The following is a 27,356-nucleotide window of genomic DNA, read 5'->3' as shown; positions in this document are numbered from 1 at the left end:
TTATTATTCATTCAATCTTCCTCAAACTTTCAACGATATGTTTCTTTGATTTTTCTCTTTGATATGGATTCAGCTGGTTTCAAGGGTTTCATTCTCCTTTAAAAAAAATGAATAAAACGGCCGCCGTAGAGCAAATGTAACTGCGGTATTAACCTGATGGGTGGATTTCATATCTATGATCTGAATACGAGTACCTGTCTACAATAGAGATATATGTTGTATATCAGTCTCTATGCTGTCTACGTCTACAGACATTTCTCATTTATAGCGCCATCACACGAAACAGCCGTTAGAGGCTTAGAGTATGGACAAGTTCCCTTTTTTACTTCAAGTACACAGCAATCTACAAGCAAACTCATTAATTCAGTGATTTTAAGAATTTAATTGATATTGACAACCTGATTGGTGGCACGACATTTGCTCCGGGCACAGGGTTAGAGTTAGGGTTGTAATAATAGAGTTTTTGGTTCAGAATAAAAAAAAATAGAAGTTGCAAATTTCTAAAGTTGTCTGCCTTTGATTTTTGATTTTTTTTTTCGTTATTTTGACTTCAAAACCAATTTTGTGACCTTTATGATGGAGCAAATTTCTTTATCATTACCTTAACATTATCTTTAAAAAAATAATTTTTTTTTAATTAAGTGAATGGTCCAGGTAGACTATAGGTAATTTTATCATTACAGTAATTATCATGACTATTATAATTATATTAATAATCATCGTCATGATAAATATTATACAAATTATCGTCATCATCATCATTACCATCAACACCATCATCATCTCTTTCATCATTATTACCATCATTACTGTCATCATCATCGTCGTCATCACCATCACCATCATTATCATCATCATCACCATCATCATTCTCATTATCATCATCTTCATCATCCTTATCACCATCACTATCATCATCATCATCATCATCATCAACATCATCATCACCATCATCACCATCATCAGCATCATCACCACCACCATCATCATCATCACCATCATCATTATCATCATCGTCTTAATCATTAATAACCATTATTTATTATCATTATCATCCAGTTATCATTTACCTGATGATATCATGAACAACAAAAACAGAATAACGATAAATTCATTTAATTTCACTTGCGATCCTTCGAGTTTTGCCAAAGAATACAATGAACATAAAAGAAAATAACAAACAATGGGGAGCCAGAGAAAATATAAGAAAAGTTTTATGAAAATCCAACACCACCAAAATATATGAACAAAATATCATATCGAATTGACAAAATATGATTATGAATCATGAACAAAATGATATAATACTACTGATAATAATGATGATAATCAACTTGGACAAACCCACACGGAACGTTTATAACGGGATATAAGTATTGCATATTGTTTTAGATAACGTTATTCACAATCACGTCAGATTAAAATTTGATGTTTTGAATTACCAACTGGTGGGGACTTGCTTTAAAATCGATGATGGTGAGGGGGGTGATGATGATGAAGATGATGGTGATGATGATGATGATGAAGATGATGGTGATGATGATGATGATGATGAAGAAGATGATGATGATAATGATGATGGTGATGATAATGATGATGGTGATGATGATGATGATAATGATGATAATGATGATGGTAATGATGATGATGATAATTCATCTTTCACCTCTAAATGATTGCAATGATTACCAATAAATTCAAACTAATCAAGAAATAAGATATCTGTAATACAAAGGAATGTTATACACATTATAATTACCGTGATCATATTTATAAAATTAACAAGACATGCATGTATAATAATGAAAGAGAAAGTAGTACACGAAATTTGATAAATAACCCTCGATCAAACCAAACACATATCAATATTGTCACAATGATGATTGTCACAGTGACAGAGAACAAAAAAGCGAATGGAAGGAAAGAAAAGTGGGGTACAAAGATAATTATGTTTAATTCTTATCGTTTTGTCTAATGATCTGTTGAATTTTGCGCTCGAAGTTATGAGAATGTGGCTATATTGTTATGAACCTATGCCACCCCGCCCATCTTTAGAGCTTGAAGTTGAAAACACTTACTAAAACTTAAATGCGCAGTGAGATGAGGACCTTGTCAAGTTGATCAAGTCAAAACCAGAAGACAAATAACACAATAATACAAGATCTAAGATTTTTTTTTCGACTTGGGTCACGTGGGTGAAGACATTGGGGATTATCGAAACTGCGATGCAGAACGCTTCCAACAACACAGAAAAATAATGTGTTGCTAAATGCCCTTCATGACAATGAGCAACCAAAAAGTCTTTGTTGAAAATTGGAGAATCAAACAGCAGTTTCGTCCTGGACTCTGGACAAATGACATATTTGTATTTTTTCGTCAGCTCCGAAACTTTGGACGAACTGCTGTTCCGGTTCACCGAATTTCGACAAAGACCTCCCAACTGTCCGTCGGCTTTAGAAGGTCATTTTCAATACATTTACTGTGTTCTAGAATTCGTTCTGCGACGCGGTGCGAATAATCGCTCAGATCAGACATCCGGGAATTTTTTTGTTCTTCATTTTGTTGTGACAAATCGGGGTAATGAAATTTCTGGGGAGCGTTTCATGAAAGCACTTGTCGGACGTTTTATCCGACATGTCCTGTTTTACACAACAGTTACCATAGTAACAGTGCTTGTCAGCCAATCAAAATCAAGGAAAGTTGTCAGACCTGACAACTTGTCGGACGATAATGTTGATGAAACACTCCCCTGGAATTTGTCCTGACGGACACGACGTGACCGGCATGAATTTAATTTATTGTCCACATCGATTCGACTTTGCGGGATACAGGATCACCCTTTCTCCTTGTCTTCTAGTCGTCATCAAGTTGACTTGGTTGGAACCCAATGATTCAAATTCTTGTCTTCTTCCTGCCATGTTATGGTCAACTTCAAAATATACACGATCTTGTCTTCTTATCAAAATTAAGTCAAACTATCGAGACAGGTATCTGGTCTATTCTTGTTTTCTCGCCCTAATTTATCTCATCATCCCGGTGTACATGGTCAAGGACTGTCGATCTGACAGAAAAGAGCACAGTACCGTACCTCCAGCGTCAAGACACATGAAATGGCACGAGTGTAAAAATAAATCGTGACCTGTTACCATGATTATATTGTAGTTTGTGGTTTAATCAATGTTACTGATTATTTCTTCGAGACCCCGATCGGTTTTCCTAAATATTCCAGTTGTTTCCTCGTAGTGCACAACCAGGTCGCTCTTCTCAGGCATGAAACACATTTCGGCAAGTGTCCTAGAGTCGAAAGGTAACTCGACGTCAATGTCTGCCACACCGCTTGATGAAAGGACTGCCATGTCGAATTCTTCGCAGTCGTCATCGTGATCAAGGAGCATCATAAATATATGGCCACGTGACATGTCCGCAGCCATGTCAATCAGGTTCTTGTTGTGAAGATGATGAGTGGATCGAAGGCATCCCATGTTGTCCAAGATGCGAACATCAGTACACTCTTCATCTAATGACCTGATGCGGAGCGCGATGTCATCGGATGACAGAAGATGAATTTCGCAGATAGACCTGACATTGGTGTCGATCGACCTGACAAAGTCTCCTTCGTCTGGATTGAATACATGAACAGTGGATTCGCCATTCGAAGCTAGGATCAAACCAGCTCTATCAATGCAGATCGAGACAGGCCTTAACTTGACGGACTTGCCTGAATAATCAAGATGCATCACTCTCAGCGGTTTCCAGTCACGATCATACACGACAATCTCGCCAAAGCGTGTCCCACAAACGATCCTACCGTCTTGAAGAGCAGCACAACTGTAAATATCATATGGTGTCTTTCCAGAGACCACCACCCTGGTATCACCACTGTAAACGTTCATGGCATGGACCGAGCCACCATCCATCATCTTTAGCAAGACTTCATCCATGTTGATGGCACCCATCATGTAGGATCCTTTACCCAGTCCTGTCTTCCAAGTCAGTCCATCTTGTTCATCCCACCTCTCCAAAGGAACATCAATTCGTTTGTCACCATCAAACCCCTCGACTGACTCTGCAGCTTCTACTAGCTTGTCAACGTCGCTGGCATCGACTTGTTTATTGAGGACACTAGTCAAAGACACTACGGTCTTTTGAAAATCTGGTTGAAGCATTTCATCGTCGTCGTAGGACTCTGCCTTCTCCACGGTCTCCAAAGTTTGCTGAAGATACGACTTCATCTTTGAAATCTTCTTGGTAAACATGGCTTTAATTTGATCAACCCTCTCGAGCAGTCCTTTTTGTTTCTTCTTAATTGCGTCTAATCTTTTCTCTGCTTCCCGCTGATTTCTCGTCAGGTCCTCGTATCGCTCTTGTCTGATTCTCTCAAGTTTTTCTTCAGCATTTTTATTGATACACTCAGCCCTGAGGTCTCGATTCTCTTCCACTTCTCGTTTCTCTTGAGAAGTTTTCTGGCGGATTTCGTCTTCGATTTCAGCAAAGTGAGTATCGATTTGATGTGTTCTCGTGTCGACGTGGATATTAAATTGTTTGAATTCATCGGCTTTTATCTTGCACCGTTCTACCAGACCACTGAGCTGGCTTCTCCGATCTACCACTTTCGCGTTTAAGTCCATCATACTGCAACAAGGACCGATATGTGCCGGGAGACACTCTAAACAAATCGTTTCATCATGGCGCGTGCAAAATGCCAGAGCCTTCAAGGCAGGGTGTCTGCTGCAACTGAAGACCACCTTCTTTTCCAGTGCCAACTTTTCGATGAAATGCTTTTTTTGCAGAGCGCAGTCATCGCACAATCTCATCACCATATGGTAAGTTTTTTGTTCCTTGTCTTGGAGACATCCCTGGCATGGGTCATCTGAAAAGTGAGACATCTTGGTAGCGTGCTAGTCAAGTCCGACTCGATACCTGTTTGCAATGAGAAAGAACATACAGAAAAAAGATGCATTATCATCATTTACGATGTCTGTAAAATCTCTGAAAAGGGGAAATTCAAACAAGAATGATACTTCAACAGATTCGCAATTTTTTTTTAATCTGAAATTTCTTCCATGTAAATTTTTGGCATTATTTCACAAAAGTGTTTGGAAATACATACATCGAGGGAGATATTATAGACACAGTCCTTTGTTTTGTATTGCATGCAAGATGCGTTGTGTCTTTAAGATTTATTTTGCCATTCGATTCAACAATGTTATGGTGCATGGACTAGGATATTTTCATGGCGAAAATGGGAAACCGCAACCTTCACAAAACCACAACCTTCACAAAAATCAATATTAACATCTGATGTACTCTGTATTGTGAGTGAGCAAAGCGAGTAATTCCAAACTCTTTTGGCGGTCATTTACATTACCTTTATAGAGGCAGAATATATCCCGACTTGGGGCAAACCAGGGGGTATGAAATCAAGTTTTCTTGTGAAACTGACGCGTAAATAATAATATGGATTTTTTTTTTGCAAATACAATCTTTTGACCGGCCTCTAGTTATTTCGGTTTTGAATACTGATTTACAAGTCATGTCAAATTCTATATAGTAGTCAAATAATTCGATGTGTCATTCAATACAATTCTGTTCCATGAGAGAAGAAAGAGAACAACATGCACATCAAAACATTTCTGTAAAAATAAGATTTCTTTTTCTTTTTCAGCACTATGGATTTCGAGGACACTTGGACACCTCACTATAGAAATTCTGTGCTCGAAAACGTTGTGTCTATAAAGGTTTATGAGCGGGTGCATTAATCATGTTCTCGTCTTGCCACTTGGTACTTGGCTGATTTTTTTTCGAATTTTTATTTTTTTTGGTTGAATTGTATATAGAGGCGATGGTGATATATACTCAAATGAGGAGTGGATTTTGCATGAGGATAGACAAGGCGAACATGTACTTTAAAACAAACAATAATCAAAATTACTAAAGGGTCATCGTGTCGTCAGTGTGCAGGTGGATATAGGGAGGGTGCAAAGGGGGTAGGCATGCCCCCTTTCTAAGGACTTTCTGCTCATCAGAGCCCCCCCCCCCCCCCGTAAATCACGGATCCTCTCCCGGCTGATGGTACAACGTACTGTTATTCTAGTCATTTTTAAATATTTTCTATTTCATGGATTGAACTAGGAAAGAGTAATTTCTGATAGTAAGAAATTACAAGACATGATGAGATGCATGGCACAAGTGACTTCTTATCTAGTCATCGTGCGTATCTACGTTTATGAGCGAGAGTCCCGATTTATTTCATATCAGTTCATTTCCTTCTCTCCTTCCTATATTCTTGATTCCACACCTTTTCCAATCGGTTGTGGAACATAGAGGGGCAGTTATACCACATGCAGAGCGCTAATTGCACTTCCAGTATTTTCCATCAGTGCACTTGAACTCGGCATTTGTTGTCACCCGGGTGTCGCCATTATGTTGCAATAGGGAAATTCCCATTTAGGGATCGTTATTCACACTTCCATTGAAATCAATAGAAATCCATTCAATACTTTAGAAACAGGTCAAATATTTTCATTTAAAAATGTCACAAGAAAAGGATAACACAATATATTATTCCGATTGAAGCCAGTGGCATATCGCTTACTGATTTATTTAAAGCTTTTTTTTTTTGGGGGGGGGATATTCGTACCGCTTTTATCAAATAGCATAATTATATAGATCAATTTCATATGACCAGAATAATTGATCATTATGTACATTGTCGTGGACAAATCTAACTAGGATAATTTAACCTGACTATTACCAGTATTATCATGATGGGTAAGCAGCACACTGTAAGAAAATTTATCCTTAAAATAAAAGTTCCTGCAGCAGAGTCTCGAGAACACCTGTAATCTTACAGGAAATTGGTATTTGGTTATGGAACCTCACAATTTTCCTTTAATAAAACACCTTTTCCCCTTTTTAAACAGACCTGTTCTGTTAAATTGCAGAAAATTCCTGTTTTATGAATTTACAGAATGTTTCTGTTATTGCTTTTTGCAAAATCTTCTCTCTTTTTTAAAAAATCAGTTTTTTTAACAGTGTATATGGAATAAAGATGTCCAGAATATGACAATTAAAACGAGTATTGAGTATAGTGTAACCGGTAGCATTTTCGGCATTTGTTGCAAGACTTTAATATAAAACTGAATGTCCCCATAATTATGTGTTAAGATAAAGTGTGAACAATTTTAGATAGATTCATAAAGTTGTATTTTTATCTATTTCTGTAACATAGAGCAAGGGGAAACTACTCCAACATTCTAAAGACATTGGGGACACATCAAAAGTTTTTGCTTTGACTTCAGTATTGGCCTGTGTGTTATGTCAGATTGGTTCAGTAATTTTTTTCATTCCAAGCAAAATTTATCCACCACGTAGTCAAGTATATCATGAAATTAAACAAGTAGCTAGGAACATGCATTGCAGAGCATTAGAATTATAGGTTTGAAGCTAAAATGGATCGATACAAATAGCGATTCAAAACTTCGGTAAATTAGTTATGTTTAGCTTGAAATGATTATGTTCCACTCGCTGCACGAGAAAACTGACTAAAGAGAGACGAATTAATATCTACGAATAATGGCACATAATAGAAGCACAATTATAACAGATAAAGCTATCCTAGTGGATAGCAACCATAACAGCCATTGATTTCTAAGTATTGACAACTTGAACCGAAACCATATTCAATACAAAACAATCTGCTTCGAAAACTGCAACGCTGGTAGACACCATGGATCTATAATTAAGTTTGATATAATTATCATTAGTTCTTTGTTAAATGCACGAGTTATACTTACGCTTTATAAACCTATGTTGAATTAATTCGCTCCTTAATTTGACCAGCTCGGCTACATGTATGGTTCTCGCTTCGATTATAAACCCAGATTTTACTGCTATACCCCTCGGGTTTGTTCCGTATATATAGTTGAGCAAGTTATGTGCACTGTGAATACTGATAACACTACTCAATGATAACGTGAGCATGCGCACGTATACAAGAGCTTTAATTGATAAGGGGGGGGGGGGGGGGGTGGTTCTCATACAATAAATAAGTGGTTTCCATTTTGGTTCGGACCAAAGCGAAACTCAGTTTCTGTTATTTTTTTCGGGGGGGGGGGGGGCTCTAAACTTCGGTATACTTTTGAAATGGTGTATATTGTCATATTAGTCCTTATTGCATACTGGTTTGTCTCTACTGTGTGCAATTTTTGTTCATTAGAAATTCCGTATACCTTTCATGAAGTATTTAGGCCATTGAAATTTATGAGAGCCCTATACTTCATTTATCTACATGATCTAGGGGTGCATTGACGAGCATGCATGGGACAACTTTAATCTTTCAATCTGTTTCAATATCTCTTTCAATATTGATTTACGCAATCCGTTTTCGGCTTGATTTTTATTTATTTTTTATTAAAATAATTTTCGGTTCTTTTGTGATGTCAAGTTATAATAATCATATCCCCTCCCTAAATCAATTGCACGTTGTGACGTTATCAGATTTTTTCATTATCATTTTCTCTCTCTCACTAGTAATTCATTTTGTGTTTCATGACGAAATCATAATCCTCAGGTTTTTCTTTTTTTCCACGTCACCTTATTAGTTACCAAATTACATCACAAAAAAATGAACTTTGGTATTGAGTACCAAACAGTACATAAGCTTCACTAGTTTATGTACGCAGAGTGGGAGTCTTATTGTTCTGCATATTAATACTACATTGTATGAATACATTTAATTCAATTCAAATTGTTCAAACCGATAGAGTTTATTGGAGGGTATATTCAACGGTGCCAGGTAAAAATGGCAGAGGTAATAATGGCAGAGGTAATAATGGCAAAGGTAAAAATGGCAGAGGTAATAATGGCAGAGGTAATAATGGCAGAGGTAAAAATGGCAGAGGTAATAATGGCAGAGGTAAAAATGGCAGAGGTAAAAATGGCAGAGGTAAAAATGGCAGAGGTAAAATGGCAGAGGTAAAATTGGCAGAGGTAAAAATGGCAGAGGTAAAAATGGCAGAGGCAAAAATAACAGAGGTGTAGATCATGGCATTCTACAGAGCCTTTTCCGTTAATATCGGTATAATTATTGGCCTTGAAGGGACTCCTATCGACGCAATGAGCATTATGAACTGAAAAGATATTATTTAGATTTTTTATTCATTTTAGGTCAGCTCTATACTTTATCGTTGATATGATTAAACTCAAACGTTTTCATGCCAAAATGATTTAAATTAGTGAGTGATGAAATGATTTATCTTAGGCTGCGTTTATCCGACCTCAAGCCAGAATCGTGATTTGAATCATGATTGGAATCATGATTCAAATCACAAACATGAATCACAATTACTACAGAATCAGGGTTTAGACGACCTTCGTTCCAACGCTGTTTCTCCTCGGATTCGGACCGATCCAGTGCGCATCACAGTGCGCAGTTTGACCCAGGAAGTATAGGTCAACGTTGGACACTTAATTGGAGGTCGGCGACGTACATGTGATGTGACAACGTGGGGCGCGCGCCTTGGCAAGAACCGGAAATAGCTCGACACAATGACGTCATATAATCATGATTCAAATCACGATATCGTTTATCCGAACATTTTCGTACGTGATTCTGCAGAAACGTCTTTCCAAACGCCCTTTTTTTCGTAGTTCATGTTTGTGATTCTAATCATGATTATATTCAATTTCGACTAAACGCAATCGTGATTCTGCAGAATCGTGATTTGAATCATGATTGGAATCATGATTATAGGGTAAAAAAGTGGCGGATAAACGCACCCTTGGCCATTTTGTAGAGTAGAGTAGCAGTTAATCACATACATAACAAACGAATTTTAATGTAAACACCAAATGTGCGCTACCATTAACACACTGAAATAGACAAGTTCGGGATTTCTTCGAACCACTTGCATTACTTTGATAACAAAAAAATAACAAAACGTTCTGTAATAAAAGTAATTTTCATATTTCAACATCATAATGGATCCGAATAGACATTGATATGATACGTATATAGTTCAATGTAAATGATATAATAATAGCAATTAGCGTTCAGTTATTCAGAGAAATACCTCATTGCAGCTATATAGTCCAAGTGGATGTCAGGTTCCTAAACTAGTTTCTATGGTTACGGTTACCGCATGAATTTTGAAATGTGTAGTGAATCAAGGATTTTATTTTAAATTTATTTACTGTAAAAATAGCAGAAAAAAATATTGGTGAAGGTTTACGGAAAACCCATCAAATATTAAAAAAAATTATTAGAAGTTTGAATTTTTGATCTGTGACGTAATAATACGAGCAGCTGCCACGTATTACTTTTCAAATTTGTAATCAGTGGTTCCTGATTGCTAAAAAAAGTCTTTCAGGAGCGGATGTGAAATGATTTGTATGTTGATATACAACAATAATTATTTAGAGGCGTCCACACAATACAAGCACTGTTTTTAGTGGATCCCTCCATTTTCTCAGAATTTTATTTTATAATGATGTTTTGCTAATATATAATACTTTTTTTTGTTTTACTTATGGAAAAATATCATATATTTTACATGCCTCACTTTATATTGTCTGTATAAGTTCATTGTAATTATTTCGACCACTTTACTTTGTTCTGTTGAAAATGAAATAAATAGAAATTGAAATTGAAAAAAATTAAATACAATAAAAACCATTTTCATTTTTTTAATGACAATTCATTGATATATTGTATTACACCAGATTTGGAAAATACGGCTAGAAAATAACGTCACCATTAAAATATAAAATTCTAATAGCTTTTTAAATCTTTGATGGATTCCCTTAAGCCCTAACCAATATCATTTTAATTATTTCCTGCTATTTTTACAATAAACTTTATGTCAGGGTGAATTTCCCCTTTAATGAACTAAGTACAATACTTGGGATCCAAAGTGTGCTTCAAATTTGAATATTAGAAGAGCGATTTGACATGAGAAGGCTGTGCATGTATTAAAGTCCATGCAGGAATATATTAAGAAAAACCAACTTAGGTGTTATCAATTTGGTGCAGAAAATCTACGTATGATTAAAAAAATGTTACCCATTCTATTCTCAGAACCTTTCTTATTTAATCTACTCTACATGGAGGGGCTATTAGGTTTTTTGGCATAGGGGTTTAAGACTGGCCATTTATACCTCTGTCATTTTTTACCTCTGCCATTATTACTTCTGCCATTTTTACCTTTGCCATTTTTACCTCTGCCATTTTTACCTCTGCCATTTTTACCTTTGCCATTTTTACCTCTGCCATTTTTACCTCTGCCATTTTTACCTCTGCCATTTTTACCTTTGCCATTTTTACCTCTGCCATTATTACCTCTGCCATTTTTACCTCTGCCATTTTTACACCGAGCCATATTCAACCATACACTGTTAAAGATTAAAAAAGTTTAAACAAACAACCATGCTTAAATTATTGATAATGAAATATTTGAATTTAAACAACAAAGTTTAGATTAAAAAACAACTACCGTGCGATTCACATATAGTAAACAGCATTCTTTAAATGATTTTTAACAGTGTATATTTTTTTCATTCCTTTTTCATCCCTTTATTTTTTTGCGTATGCTACACTGAAATGGAATTAGTTCTAGTTTGAAAAAAAAAAGGATTCGTGAAATTTCTTCGTTTGTTGAAAAATACATTGGACGAACAATAATTCTATATGTACAATGACCTAATGAAAACACAAATGCCCATTCATCAATGCGTTCTCCATCTACTTCTGTGGTTTTTAATGTACAAGATAGAACTTCTTCTTCTGTCCGGTATTTCTAGAACCCCATAGGCCTAAATGGTCAAATATGACCCTACATATTTGCAAGAAAATTTCCTGCATAAATTTTAATTTTCACAAAGATTTTTCTTTCATTTGAAAAATAAAACTAACAGTATAAAAATAAAATGAAGTAAAGCATATTGAATTAAAATCTCATGTGTTTCTTTTTTTTTAATTACAACTTTAAATGTAATGTAAAAAAAAAACCTATAGGACAGCGATGTCTTAGCCAATCAAAATAGAAAACGGACCTGCTCGCATGGTACGTCACAGATCGACCGGGAATTACAAAGATGGCGATCCCCAGTGCAGGGCAAATTCCCCAAAAATACCGATGATTCGGGCTTGGATTGACTGCTTTATAGCAGCTAATTAAAAACATCAATCAGACATATCTTCATGAAATTTTATGGAGAAAATGATAATGGAAAGAAAAATCTGGCCTGGACTTCCCCTTTATGTTGTCATTTGTCAGAACCCCCCTCCCCGTTATTTATAGTTGTCAGAAGCATTATCATATTATAATAAATTGATTTATCCCTAAACATGTTAAATTGCTTCTTGTAACATGTGGTGATTGATGAAGTCTCTTTGTCAGATTTTCGAAAGCAATGATATTGTGGAATTCAAGAACTAGAATACAAAAGAAATAGTGGCACCATCGACTCTTTCATTTGTGTATATCACTGTGTCGTTCCCTAATAACTACTTTGTTGAAAATAAGCGAAACAAAATGTCATATAACTTTTTTTTCTCTTTTTATTTAAATTAACTTTTGATTTGCATGGACTTACCCTTTAAAAATCAGACTTTCCCATATATGACGACCCTTACATTTTATTCAAGTGATACGGGGAAGGCTAATGCATATTCATGGTAATGACTTGTTTCAGTGTCATTCTCTTCATTTGTTTCAGTTTTGATTCTGTTTGGGATAGACCAGGGAGGTAGAGACCGCCTCCCTGCAATGCCCTGGACATGCTGGATAGTAAAATGACGTAATGGTTGGAAAAATATTCATATAGAATCAACGGTGCATATCTGAACAATTTTTTTTCATATGGGCACAGAGAGGGATTATTACTGGATCTGTTCAGTCCCATGGGAGAGCAGTAATTTGTCAATGCTGGATTTTATGGGAACTTAATTAGTTGCCCAAGAAACCCTGTGAGCACTGTGACTGCAACCAAGTTTGCATGTAGTCTTGGTTTGAGCCCATGTAGCGCGAAAAAATGCTGAAAAACACCTTTTCATATCTTTAGCGTTTGAAGGATATTGGATGAACTACCAATCGATAAAGGTGTGGATGATGTCATTATTAAGACTTATTTTTGGCGATCTCATTTTTAACACATGAGTCTATGGGGAAATAGTTAGTGGTGTGTGCCCCGAAAGGCCGAAAGCCCAATATGGCGGTATACAGGGACGATATAACTATAGATGCAGGCAGTCAATCCCTCTCACTATTATTATCATGTACATAGCAAAGAAAGAAGAAAAGCGAACAAGAAAATTAAGAAAAGGAAGAAGGAGGAGAAACAAGAGGAATAATAATGACAACAATAATAATATCTATTTTTTATATAGCGCTTTTCCCATAATGGCCCAAAAGCGCTTTGCAGCACATCATTACCCCGGTCATCGGATCCTTGCATACCCGCATACAATGTATGCACCTTCTCCACTCCCTGGGGAGCATTCCAACAAGAGTTTCAAGACTCAATTGCTAGGCATACTACATAGGTTTTCGCATCCTACCGGGTACCCATTTAGCACCTGGGTCGATCGAGAGTGGCAAAGTGTGGATTAACGCCTTGCCAAAGGACGCTAGACCGCGGTGGGATTCGAACACATGACCCCCTGTTTTCAAGGTGAGAGTCAGAACCACTACACCACGGCTCTTCCACAAATAATGATGATAATAATAATAATAATAATGTAAGAAGAAGAAGAAGAAGAAGAAAAAGAAGAAGAAAAAGAAGAAGAAGAAGGAGAAGAAGAAGAAGAAGAAGAAGGGGAAGAAGAAGAAGAAGAAGGAAAAGAAGGAGAAGGAGAAAAAGACGAAATAAAAGAAAAGAAAAGATAAAGGGAAGGCCAGGGCCAAAAATAAAACAAAAATTCGGAATAACGTAATAGTTCTGGTAGTTCAGATGGTTGATCACAGCATAAAAATATACTGCTATACAGTGTAGTTTAAAGAGCACCCTCTTTCGTTAAATTGTTTTGCAAAATGCTTTACACATTTACAAACAAGAATAATAAAAACGAGGATCCAAGGGTATCTGAACACGTTTATTTCAATAGCATTTCCATTTCTCACTCAGGAAAAATCTCTTTTATTGCAGGCCACATTTTTCGACTATCGGATTTTGTTCTTCATCTGATATAGGCCTATTTCATTATTTCTCTCAAAACAATTTTCCATAATTGGGTTAGATTATGAATATTAGGTGTTTAAGAGTTAATGAATAGGCCTACAGAAAACAAGTTGTATAGGTTCCATGAGCCTAATTACAACAGGAGGGCTAAAGATATTCATTCGACCCAACCCATTCGATTTTTTTTCAATTTGATATTGCTGATTGACAAAAGTGTATGAATATAATTGAAAATCTAACACTGATTCTAGAAATGGTAACTACTGAACTTTCTTAGCCCAAATTGGGAAGGTATAAAATGACTTTGGAACCATTTTTTTTGACTGGCGGAAGAATTAGGGCTATTTTACTGTTTCAGTTGATAAATTTGATCCCATCATAGTTATCCGATTTTCATAAATGGCGATTTATTTTTAAAATGAGCTGGCTACGATACCCTTCTCTGGTCAGATATGGAATGTCAGGTATATATCCTATCCAATGGTAGTAAACATTCGACTCTCTAATTTCACGTTTATTTTTTATGGATTTTTCAATAGTGCCATTTTAACACACAAGTCTATAGGGAATGTTTTACGCGCGTGACACCTATAGTGCTATTTTCTAGTGACTGTGATTTTATCACAAAACAGACATGGTGCCATTTAGGTGACACGACATTTGCTCCGACGACAATTACTCCGTGCTTTATTTCGTCTAAGGTATAGCGTTAGGGTTGCAATAGGGTTATATGTAAAGTTTAGGGTTAGGTTTGGGATAGGGCATAGTGTTGAATCCATAGTTGAAGTTGGTTATTCCATTAAGTATGTGCAGTGGCGTAACTACGGGGGCACGTGCGCCCCCCCCCCCCACGGCTGCCCCCCCCCCCCCCAAAAAAAAAAAAAGAGAAAAGAGGGAGAAAGAAAGAGAAACGTAGGGGGAGAATAAATTACTGTATATTATATTATATATTATATTATATTATATTATATTATATTATATTATATTATATTATATTATATTATATCATATCATATCATATCATATCATATCATATTATATTATATTATATTATATCATATCATATCATATCATATCATATCATATCATATCATATCATATTATATTATATTATATTATATTATATTATATTATATTATATTATATTATATTATATTATATTATATTATATTATATTATATAATGTTATATTTATATAGATTATATTACATAAGCAATTTTTTTTACATAACTTTATGAAGCGTAGTTTGCGTGTTCATCATTCCTGGTTCTCACACTGTCTGCTTAATGAGATATATAATCCTGTTGTACTAAAACATCCCGTTTTCATGTCAATATACACCAAATATATTTTCTCGCACTTCGAGATATTATTGTTTTATGTAGTGACATAATATGCTTCTTTTTCATGACTACTTAAAGTGATTGCCCCCTTTAAGGTCTGAATATAAAATATTTCCAGTCCGTGCTTGCGTTTGCATTTTAGTGCATTGGTAAGATATGTCTGCTCTTCATGAATTCATAAAACCAGTCCTTAAAATTTCAATTTTTTGTAGTGAAAATAAAAAAATTTCACCTCGCGTTCGCATCATGTGGTTAGTGAAATATGTATGGTCGTGGTGAATTCCTACAAACAAGCCTGAATGCCCCTCTTCGGGTCTGAATTAAAAAAAATTCAGCTCGCGCTTCGCGCTCGCAATTTTTGATCATTGAGATATATATATAATGTTCATGATTACAATGACTACAAATAGTGCCTCATGTGTTAAGGTGTAATTCTATCAAAATCAGCAAGCGCATGGCGCTCGCATTTGATGACTATGGTGAGATATGTATGCTCTTTATGAATTCCTTAAAAAAAATCCTTCATGTGCTTAGTTGGGGTCAATATATACAAATTTTTGCTCGGGCTTTGCGCTCGCATCGATAGTTAAGTGAGACAGGTACGTACCTTTATTTGAAAAAAAAAATGCTTATAATGTTTTGGTGGAATTGTATATAGAGGCGATGATGGTAGATAGTATACTCAAATGAGGAGTGGATTTTTGCATTAGGATAGACAAGGCGAACATGTACTTTAAAACAAACACTTAATATAAATCACTAAACGGTCATCGTACAATGTCGTGTGCAGGTGGATACAGGGAGGGTGCAAAGGGGGTATACATACCCCCTTTCTAAGGACTTTCTGCTCAGCAGAGCCCCCCCCCCCCCCTCTCCCGTAAATCACGGATCCTCTCCTGGCTGATGGTACAACGTACTGTTATTCTAGTCATTTTTAAATATTTTCTATTTCATGGATTGAACTAGAAAAGAGTAATTTCTGATAGTAAGAAATTACAAGACATGATGAGATGCATGGCACAAGCGACCTCTTATCTAGTCATCGTGCGTATCTACGTTTATGAGCGAGAGTCCCGATTTATTTCATATCAGTTCATTTCCTTCTCTCCTTCCTATATAGAGGGGGCAGTTATCATGGACCAATCCACGGAGGATTATTCTATTGTTACTGGTGGTGCTGAGCATTGTCACAGCACCCCCAGTAACAATAGATAATCCTCCGTGGATAGGTCCACGGCAGTTATACCACATGCAAGTGCGCTAATATATGGTCTACTGCACTTACAGTATTTTCCATCAGTGCACTTGAACTCGCAAGCGTATGCTTTTCTTGTTGAAAAGTCAACATGATTGCATTTGTTGTGACCCGGGTGTCGTCATTATGTTGCAATAGGGAAATTCCCATTTAGGGATTGTTATTTACACTTCCATTGAAATCAATAGAAATCCATTCAATACTTTAGAAACAGGTCAAATATTTTCATTTAAAAATGTCACAAAAAAAGGATAACACAATATATTATTCCGATTGAAGCCAGTTGCATCGCTTACTGATTCCTTTAAAGCTTTTTTTTTTTTTTTGGGGGGGGGGGAGATATTCGTAACGCTTTTATCAAATAGCATAATTATTTAGATCAATTTAATATGACCAGAATAACTGATCATTATGCACATTGTCGTGGACAAATCTAACTAGGATAATTTAACCTGAATATTACCAGTGATGGGTAAGCATATAGAATAAAGATGTCCAGAATGTGACAATTAAAACGAGTATTGAGTAGTGTAACCGGTAGCATTTTCGGCATTTGTTGCAAGACTTTGATATAAAACTGAATATCCCCATAATTATGTGTTAAGATAAAATGTGAACAATTGAATAGATTCATAAAGTCGTTTTATCTATTTCGGTAACATAGAGCAAGGGGAAACTACTCCAACATTCTAAAGACATTGGGGACACATCAAAAGTTTTTACTTTGACTTCAGTATTGGCCTGTGTGTTATGTCAGATCGGTTCAGTATTTTTTTCTCCAGTCATTCCAAGCAAAATTTATCCATCATGTAGTCAAGTATATCATGAAATTAAATTTTATGTAATGACATAATATGCTTCTTTTTCATGACTACTTAAAGTGATTGCCCCCTTTAAGGTGTGAATATAAAACATTTCCAGTCCGTGCTTGCGTTCGCATTTTAGTGCATTGGTTAGATATGTCTGCTCTTCATGAATTCATAAAAACAGTCCTTAAAATTTCCATTTTTGTAGTGAAGATCAAAAATTTTCACCTCGCGCTCGCATCATTTGGTTAGTGAAATATGTATGGTCTTAGTGAATTCATACAAACAAGCCTGAATGCCCCTCTTCAGGTCTGAATTTAAAAAAATTCAGCTCGCGCTTCGCGCTCGCAATATTTGATCAGTGAGATTTATATATAATGTTCATGATTACAATGACAACAAATAGTGCTTCATGTGTTTAGGTGTAATTCTATCAAAATCAGCAAGCGCATGGCGCTCGCATTTGATGACTATGGTGAGATATGTATGTTCTTTATGAATTCCTAAAAAAATAATCCTTAATGTCCTCAGTTGGGGGTCAATATATACACAAATTTTTGCTCGGGCTTTGCACTCGCATCGATAGTATAGTGAGACAGGTACGTACCTTGAAGTTTGAAAAAAATTGCTTATAATGTCCCTTTTTTGTCTGAATATCAAAAATTTTCAGCTCGCGCTTCTATTATTTGATCAGTCAGATACATATCCATTCAATGGTACTGTCCTTAAAGTGTCTCGATTATGTCAGATCTGGCAAAAGAGCACGCTTCGCGCGCCCACTAAGTGATTCATTTTTTATGGTGCCCCCCCCCCCCCCCTGCATTGACCCACGGTACGCCACTGAGTATGTGCAATTTACAGCGGAGCAAATGTCACGGAACACGGAACAATACGCTAAATTATATATGGACAATATATAGAAACAATATTCTCGAGGCTAGTATAACTTTAGAATCATATAACTACCTTTCTTGTATATTTTTTCAAGATCATTCATTTCTGTAGCACAAACATCACGTTTAGCACCTATACGTCAATTTCCTGTTGTTGTTTTTTCTAAATCATGTACATTGTGGATTCATATTTTTCACTGTTGTGTGTTTAGTTACCATTGAATTAGTATTTTTTGTTTTGTAGTGATCTTTATTATTAATTCAAATAAACTTCATACATACATAATCAAGAAAATATAAAATAAAATGATAATTGCAGCAGTGCAATACACAAATTAAATAACAGTGTAATAAACATAGCAGGCAAATTGTATCAGAACAGAGACATGATCCGAAATTATGCAAAAATAACATTTCAACAACTAATGTATGCAGCTAAAGCAAATAATAAAACAAAGACGTAACAACTATGCAAATTGAAAGAATGAATGTATATGAGCATTCTCCCGTCCCATGAGACCCCCCCCCCCCTAAATCAGACCCCAAAGCTGAACAAACTAACACACATATATGGAATCTCACTTGTACTATCGATATACTATTATCATCATGATTATACGCGATACAGAGAAGTTTTGCATAAATATGTTTATGATCTCAATTAATATTCCAAAGCTCATGAATGTGTTACAGAAAGTGTTCACTAATGTGTTTAAAGATTTTTGGGGCTCTCATTTATTCCTTGTTTGTTATTTGTTTCGTTTTGTTCTGTTTGTTAATTTGTTGAATTGCTTTAAATTCTATAGTATTGTGACGGCCTCGAATCCAACTTCCAGCTGACACGGTTTTCTTGTCAGGGTGCAACCGTGCCTGAGTGTCAGTTGCGTTCGTTTGGTTGCTGATGGTCTACAAAAGAATGGTTAACAACCATCACCAACCGTCGACTCTGGTTTCTCCAGTCTAATCATCCGTCGACTGCAATCGATCACCTCTCTCGTCTCATTTCAATAAATCGGATATCCGTCGACCATTCATTCACCAGCATTCGTTCCATACTCCAATCATTTGTCCCTTTTTAGCACTCATAAGAACGTAGTTCAGAGTGTAGGTTCAAAGTCTGATCATAACCTTTAATTTCTCAAAGATAAATCAGTAAACAGAGCGAAATAAGAGATGAAGGGCAACATGTGTATAACGGTAAAGGAAAGGAAAATTGATACCCGAAATCATCAGCATCACATTCCAGTTTCAATTAATTTAATGAATTCATTTTGGAAGACGAGGTAACGTCAAACATCTCGGGGGGAAAAAACTATTGTTTCCGTCACGAACATGAACAATACTCATTGTACACCTAGACTTGCGAGATCAGCATATCATTTTCAGCCAAGCTGAACAACATAACATTGATTATTGGTCTTCTTTCCAAAGGGAAGCATATGACCGTAAATGTGAAATGAAGCCACAAAACAGAAAAAAAGATGACAACTTGCAAGCGAAATGTCGTGTGTTTTGTCCAACGTGCTACAAAATAGCTGACTTTGTATTAATATCTGTTTACGTATTGGATGTATGTAAAAAAAAAAAAAGCATGGGCGGTGATACCGCCCCCGTCCCCCCCCGAATTTCGAATTTTGTAGCAGTCTATGGATGAGGGTCATCTCCACCCCCCCCCCCCCCCCATGGAGGGACGAAAAATTCACCAAAATGCCGCTGGTGAAAATAAATAATTCAATTAAACATAACTAAATTTAATATAATAGAGGAATATTACAACAAGAGCAGTGTCAAAATATAATGTGAAATGTGGGGATGATTTTTTTTCTTTTAAGCATAATTATCTTTAGTTCGGGTACCCCCCCCCCCACAAAAAAAGTGCATGTCGCTATTCCAATTCATTTGATATTAACGCATAGGCCCTCAACGTTTATTGTGTGAATGATATAAACTACAAATTATTTTTATGAGATAAATTTTCCGATTTTACATATAAAATTTATTCGATCGAGTGCCCAATTAAAATAAAATATCATGGGTATTTATATAAAACCCCTTCTCAAGCATGGGCTGAACAATTCAAGATTGTCAGTAGCTTTCTAATATCCAATAACTTAATCTGTAAAAGAAGTGCTCAAATTGCTTTTTTTAAATAAAAATATAAAAACACTACTGAGAGAGATGCTAAATCAAAACTCTAAAGGCTGAAAGGGGCAAATGTTATGGAACCGGGATAAAAGCCAAATCCAAACTCTATGACGGATGAAAGAAAAATGCCAAATTTAAATTCAAACGACTGAAAACACATTCAATAACCACTACTCTTATTGCAATAATGTAATGTTATTATGCTACTCCGATCCTTTACCACAGCTTATAAGACGGGCTCTAATTTACTGCAAATATTGATCAGTGATTTTCACCTTTTCATCATTGATAGATGCTCATTTGATTTATATTCAAATTTCATTAATCATTGGTCTACAGAGTATGACAACTCTCCACGCGTGTCATGTGAAGAAAAACATAAGCATACATAAGGCTAGTCGTGGTTCAAGATAAAAGGAAACATTACATTTTATAAGTTGCGTTGTACACTATTATAATCCATGCCTTGTACCGATTCAGGGGCGGATCCAAGATTTTTCGAAAGAGGGGGGGAATTTCCCGAGATAAAAAAAAGGGTTTTAACCAAAAATTTAGGTTATTTCGTCCATGAAAAAAAATTGACAAGCCCCCCCCCCCCAAAAAAAAAAGGTTTTAACCAGAAATTAAGGGCATTTCGTCCACGAAGAAAATTGACAAGCAAAAAAAAAGTCTGCACTTTCAAAGGGGGGGGGGTACACTTCTGTTTTAACGGAATTTTTACATTACAAATTTTAATTGGGCCTCTCAAAAGGGGGGACGCGGGCCGGCTGTGCCCACCTGGATCCGCCAGTGTACTGATTTCCTTTTCATTGAAATTAAGTATTAGTTTAGTTCCTTCCTTCAGGTGAACAGAATATGTTGCATCATGTTGCTATTTTAACTATCTCAGTTATTTTCTTTGTTGTGGCGATATCATAGAATTACGTTATATTGTTTGACGTGTTTTGAAAACTCTTGAGGAGGGGAGGACGGAGGAGGGGGAATTTTGAATATTTCTATCTGTCTGTACTCCTTCTCTCACCCCCTCTCACCCCATGCTCCGCCTCTTTCAACATTGTATGTCGTAGCCTATATTCTAACGAATTATGTGAAGCAGTCTTCATAATTTTACGTCACATTAATTCAGCAACGATTATAGGAAGCGTAATTTCATAGTAATTCATACCATGGTGTCCGGTGCATAAGAAATGTGTCGTTTCATCATCATCATCATCATCATCAATTCAACATCATCATCATCATCATCATCATGATCTTCACCATCACAATCATCATCATCATGACCACCATTAGGCCTATCGTTATTATTATCATCATCATTATCTTCTTCTTATTATTATTATGGTACAAATCTGACTGGAGCGAAGTGCACTGTCTTATTGTTTTAATGTCAAACTCAAAGTCCTTATCATAATGTTGGCCACAATTATCACGGGATAAGATCTTGAATTAATGATAAGACCATGCTGAAAATAATATACGATCAGATAATAAAGTAAACTTAGAATAACAAAACATTGACAATTTCATCAAATCGGACAAGGAATAAAAGTTATGACATTTTTATATTTTGTCTTATTTTGGTGAAACTGTAATTCTACGCATCAATATGCAATGACAACATTTAATAACTTTCTTTGTTCACAAAATGGTTGCGAAAGTTTGAAATTTAAAATACAATAACTTCGTTAAGTTTTCAATCATTATCGAAATAGAAGTGCCTTGCAAAATACAATTTGTAATATAAAACAATTATCAAATCGGACAAGGAATAAGTTGACATTGACATTTTTATATTTTGCATTAGTTTGGTAATTTAATAACAGTAATTCTATGCATGTTTTCATAAAATAATGTGCAATGAGCGACCTTGCATTGATATGAAATCATATTTATTTAATTTTTCCTCCAAGAATGTAAAAATAGGATTGGTTGCTAATTGAATGTATAAGATAATTATTCCTGCAACTAATTTTGTAACAAGAGATATATTGTTCTTATAAAACAATATATGATTTTATGTAATAGAGTACGGAAATAAAAGTGGAGGACGTCATCAGCCCACCTATTGCATTCATAACCGCACTGAATAACTTTAAGGCTCATATTCTAAAGTCGGGTTTAATTTAAACTCCGGTTTTAAGTTGTGGTTTAACTATGGATAGCCAATAGTGGCATAAATCTCTAGTAGAATTTCAGTGTATCAGCTCATTTTCTATCAAATCATTCTTCACTGTTTCGGAAGGATAAATACAATAGCTTTCTTCACCAATGCACGAGATAGAAAAGAACATATAAATGTGTAAGCAACATTCATGACATTACAATGTAAGGAATTTTACATATTTGGCTTTCCATAATTTTAGCACAGAGTTAGACCATGATGTAAGTTAAACCTGACTTCAGAATACTCGTCATAATGTGGTTACTAATGCTTGCTAAAGTTTAAAATTTAAAATTCAATAACTTCGTTATTTTTTAGACTTTGATGAATGTTTTCCGCATATTGTTAATTTTCGCCTGTTTACTGAGATATCATTTTCAACCAGCATGGAGTAGGGGCCTACCCCTACCCCTTCAGTCATCATCGAAATACATTAACAATATAATTATATAATTATGTATAAATTTACATTACATGAATATCTATAAATTACCTCCAATCATATAAATACATATTTATATAGCATGTATAAGTTTCAATTAATGAATTTTAATTCACATTGAAGAATAATGATGATATTATGTTTATCCGATTACGTTTTTAAACTTAGACCATGTATTTCTTCGTATTGATGCAGGCTTATACATGTACAGTATATATTATTCAGTATTCTAACAAAGGGTTGAAAGTTCCTTTAATAAGTTCAACGCTTTAGATTTTTAGACTATTCAGATTGGAATAAGTTAAACTAACTTTATAGGAATTTGATTACCGTATTTATGTAGGCTTATGAATTTGATTACCGTATTTATGTAGGCTTATAGGCTTATGTATAAGCCTACATAAATACGGTAATCAAATTCCTATAAAGTTTTAGAATACTGAATAATTGTACTTTTAATTACTAATTGCAATATTCTTAAAATCTATATTACTGCATGTGATTATACTATTTTCGTTGTCCTTTTCACGCACCAACATTACAGTAAGTCATATTGGAAAATCCAATCTTGATTAGAAAGATAATAGTACTCTAATCCAAATATCTAATGGCGCAAATATTATCTGGGGCTCGATCCCTAAACTTGCGAAACCTTGGACATCCTTCGAAGCTCTCTTTGGAACCCGACGTCGAGATGGTCATCGAGATGACATTCTGTGTCAGAGTGAATTAGCAGAGATGTGGACTCTCTTCTTTGCTCTTCTATCAATGTGAGACTGACATCGTTGGTCGTATGTCCTTCCCTAAAAGAAAAACAAACAGAATAAATAGAAGAAAAGATTCTATGAATAGGACAATAAAGTTAAGGTTGAAGTGGAGGTTCTATTTCTAAAATAACACGAGACAACAATATTTTTTCTCTTCTATTTAACACAAAAATATCGTAAAATTCTATTTCATGAAAATGAGGTGAATGCTTGCTTGACATAATGTATTTAAAATAAATGTAAAATTGGAGAAGAGAAATCCACAAAGCAATGTTTGTAAAATAATGTCATTGAAAAAAATTGGTAAGACAAAACAACAAATTGAGTATTATGTATACAGTGCTTTGGCCTGAAAAATGTGAACGGGCTATAAAATCGATCTAAATAAATAGGTGATTAGTTAATTGAATTCGCATATCTATAGGCAAAAGAGTAGAATACGCCAACATTCAAGAAAATTATACGATTAAAGGTATGTTTAGAGATTTCTCAGTGTTTTTTTTTATTTCTCAGTGTTTTTTTTTAATCCTATGCCAGTGAATGTGGCAGAAGCCTTAAATCATATATTTCTCCGAATTCACTTTTAATTTTTTCCCACAAAAATTAAAAATGATGCGTTATGAAAACTATGTGTGTTTTTTAATCTTCTTGTTCTAATTGCCAAATAGTAATTCAAAAATCAAGTTAGGCTCATCGTAAAGTTCATTTCCCAGTGCATTTGCTATGTTTCTTTTTCTATGTAAAAGATAAATTTTTCGTATACGCACAGCAATACAAGTTTTTCATAAATGTAGGTACCCGCATCTAATTTCCCCATTTCAACTGAATCACTTTTCCATTCTCTTTTCGTGGAAATGAAAACCCTTTCATTTCCTCGTGACGTAGATGTAAATGTACTATATTAATCACTGAAATTAAACTGGCACATAATGAACAAGGTTTAGAATGATATCAAGTAGCTAGCAAAGCTTGTAACAGCCTCGGCAATCCTTAAGATTTCAATGTCCTGTTGATATTCTGTTTTGATTTTGATAGGCCTACCAAAGACATTGAAAGAACAATTTTTTAACCTGTCAACTACATGCATAAGAATCTGTATATAACAATTGTTTTATAGAGTAGACATTTGGAAATCGAATATTCCGTACCCCATTAAACAAGTACTTGTTTTTTCTCTCTTTTTTTGTTTGGTGGTCATTTATTTATATAGGGTGGGGCAATTACTTCTAAGTAGGTTACCTTCACTTTCACTTGGTTCACTGTCCCTCGTTATTTCATTACCTTTGTTTAGGTCTATGCTTGAAATACTTGAACTTTTTTGGCAGAAATTATAAGTAGACCTCTGCCCCCCCCCCCCTTAGGTCAACCATGGACCTGCCGCCCCTGCGTATCCTGACACACAGATTACAAGATAGTCGTGATTTTCTTACCTTGTGGAGATGTCATTCTCCTCTTCATCCGAGACTTTTTTAAGTTCCATATCTTGTGTTTCATCTGCCTGCAGATGTGGCACAATCTCTGACTCAGTGTGCCCCTTCTCACTATCCTCAACATTCTTCACCACTTGGTATTTACCACCTTTCAGTTCTTCCCCTTCAATGGACAACACCTTGACAGGAGCTTCTCCTAGATGGTAGACGCAGTAGTTCCGAAGACACAGGTAACAAGCAATTGCCACAAAGACCGTCAGTAACCCCAAGATGAGCATCCACTGGTGGTTGCTACCCGACGATGACGGCGATGATGATGACCGTCGTCTGGTGAGCATGACCGTGCCGGCGACAACCAGGGCAATCCCGACGATGCTGAAGAAGATAGATATGACGAAGCAACTCCTGAGGCAAGGCCCTTGAAGCACTTCTCGCTTCATTTTGTCACTTTTGGGCAAGATCGAGGAACGTGAAGGACAATGAGGAGGCTTCTTATGTGCCTTTCTGCTGATAGGTGATTTGGACACCTTGCTCTTGGCCTTTGTTCGATTCAAGTATACCAGTGTGTCGGCATGTCCAAGGATGATGCCAATTGTTTTGTCATCATAAAGTATTCGAGGTTCGTACATTGTTTTGATAAAGAGATTTGTAAGATTTATCTTAAGAATTATCCATTCTGGCTAAGTCATCAGAACGACACATTCTGAAAAGTGGGACTCGATTGACGGCTTGGCGGGAAACTTCGCATTTTCCAATGTCGTGTGTATAAATTTTCAAAGTGATTGTTGCAAGAACAACAGATGTTTCAGTTGATGTTTATTTGGTGAGAAGACGCATCCCACGCAACCCAAACATTTTCTTTCTTTCTTGCAATATCTATTTCAATGAAGTTTCTTCCAGAGTTCTCTCAATGTAAAAAAAAAATCAGACAGTATAAAATCAAGGTGAGTTTGTCGTCCAGGCTCACGAGAAAAAGAAAAATATAACAGATTCTTTTTGCCAAAGTCAAACGGTCCGCGCAGACGACGAAACAAAAATCAATGAAGCCTTGTAAGTTGTGAAGTGTTTGAATATTTGCATATACAGTACTCTTATTATTTTGGAGAGTTATTTTGAAAATGCCGTCATAGTCATTAGTTATGAATGCATCTGATAATGAAACAATATTGACGGTTATAAAGCTATGCAGATACTATATACGCGTTGATGGTTGATGACACGAATTCATGCACACCATAATTGAGAAAGAAGTGACATAAATGTCCTGTATTTCTGCTCACGTCACATGTTTCGAGAAAAAGAATCATAAAAAACCGCCATAATGCAATTGGAAAGGGCTAAATAGTTCTTGAGACGAGGCCTCCAAAGCATTTCCGAAATGTTCGAAGCATTTTACTGCCCGGGCATTCGTTATTTGAGGGGCGCTTCTTCTTCATATTTTTTGGCTCCACTTTGGTCGTTGGTTGATGTGTTTTGCTCCTCTTTGGTCGATTTAAGTATTCTTGAGTATCGGCATGCCCAAGAATGATGCCAATGATGGTATCATCATCGAGTTCTCGAGATTCGTACATTGTTACAGGACCAGGGATTTTCCAATTTGGGGCTTAATAGCTAAATGAGTCTCAGGGCACAACTTGGCGGGAAACTTCGTCTTTTCCTATAAAATCGTCTGCTTTAGATTATTGTCTGAATGAAGCCGTCCCAGGGTTCTCAAAATGTCAGACAGCACAAGAGAATTTTACATTTCTGGTCTATGAGAAAATGATAGAAGTCGTGATCAAAGTCAAATGGCTCGAACGACACAACGAAAACAAATGAAGCCTTGGAAGGTGTGAAGTCTTTATATATTGAGAATATTATTCTGTGCAGCCACTATCTGAGAGAAATTAACCATGTATCGCTATACCTTCACATAATTCATGTGGCGAAGTC

The 27,356-nt window shown here is 35.7% G+C and overlaps 2 protein-coding genes across 3 annotated transcripts; both read right to left on the bottom strand.

Annotated features, from left to right (window-relative positions):
• Positions 1-1,190: 1,190 nt before the first annotated feature.
• On the bottom strand, positions 1,191-7,959 carry LOC129258535 (uncharacterized). Of its 2 annotated transcripts, none has more exons than XM_064098183.1 (2): positions 7,797-7,959; positions 1,191-4,920 (listed from the first exon to the last, which is right to left on the bottom strand). In XM_064098183.1, exon 2 carries the CDS (start codon positions 4,884-4,886, stop codon positions 3,171-3,173), a length of 1,716 nt encoding a protein of 571 aa, XP_063954253.1. In that variant the 5' UTR covers positions 4,887-4,920; positions 7,797-7,959; the 3' UTR covers positions 1,191-3,170. The 2 variants fall into 2 exon arrangements, with proteins under 2 accessions (XP_063954253.1, XP_063954254.1); XM_064098184.1 differs by lacking the exon at positions 7,797-7,959 and adding an exon at positions 5,111-5,171.
• Positions 7,960-23,631: 15,672 nt separating this feature from the next.
• On the bottom strand, positions 23,632-27,356 carry LOC129258537 (uncharacterized). The gene is made up of 2 exons (XM_054896794.2): positions 25,425-27,356; positions 23,632-24,030 (listed from the first exon to the last, which is right to left on the bottom strand). The coding sequence occupies exons 1-2, from the start codon at positions 26,051-26,053 to the stop codon at positions 23,865-23,867; spliced, it is 795 nt and encodes a 264-aa protein (XP_054752769.2). The 5' UTR covers positions 26,054-27,356; the 3' UTR covers positions 23,632-23,864.

The sequence above is a fragment of the Lytechinus pictus genome, chromosome 4, assembly GCF_037042905.1.
Source record: "Lytechinus pictus isolate F3 Inbred chromosome 4, Lp3.0, whole genome shotgun sequence".
NCBI classification, from domain to species: domain Eukaryota; kingdom Metazoa; phylum Echinodermata; class Echinoidea; order Temnopleuroida; family Toxopneustidae; genus Lytechinus; species Lytechinus pictus.
Note: the sequence above shows the minus strand (reverse complement) of the source record. Positions and strands in the feature narration are given on the sequence as shown.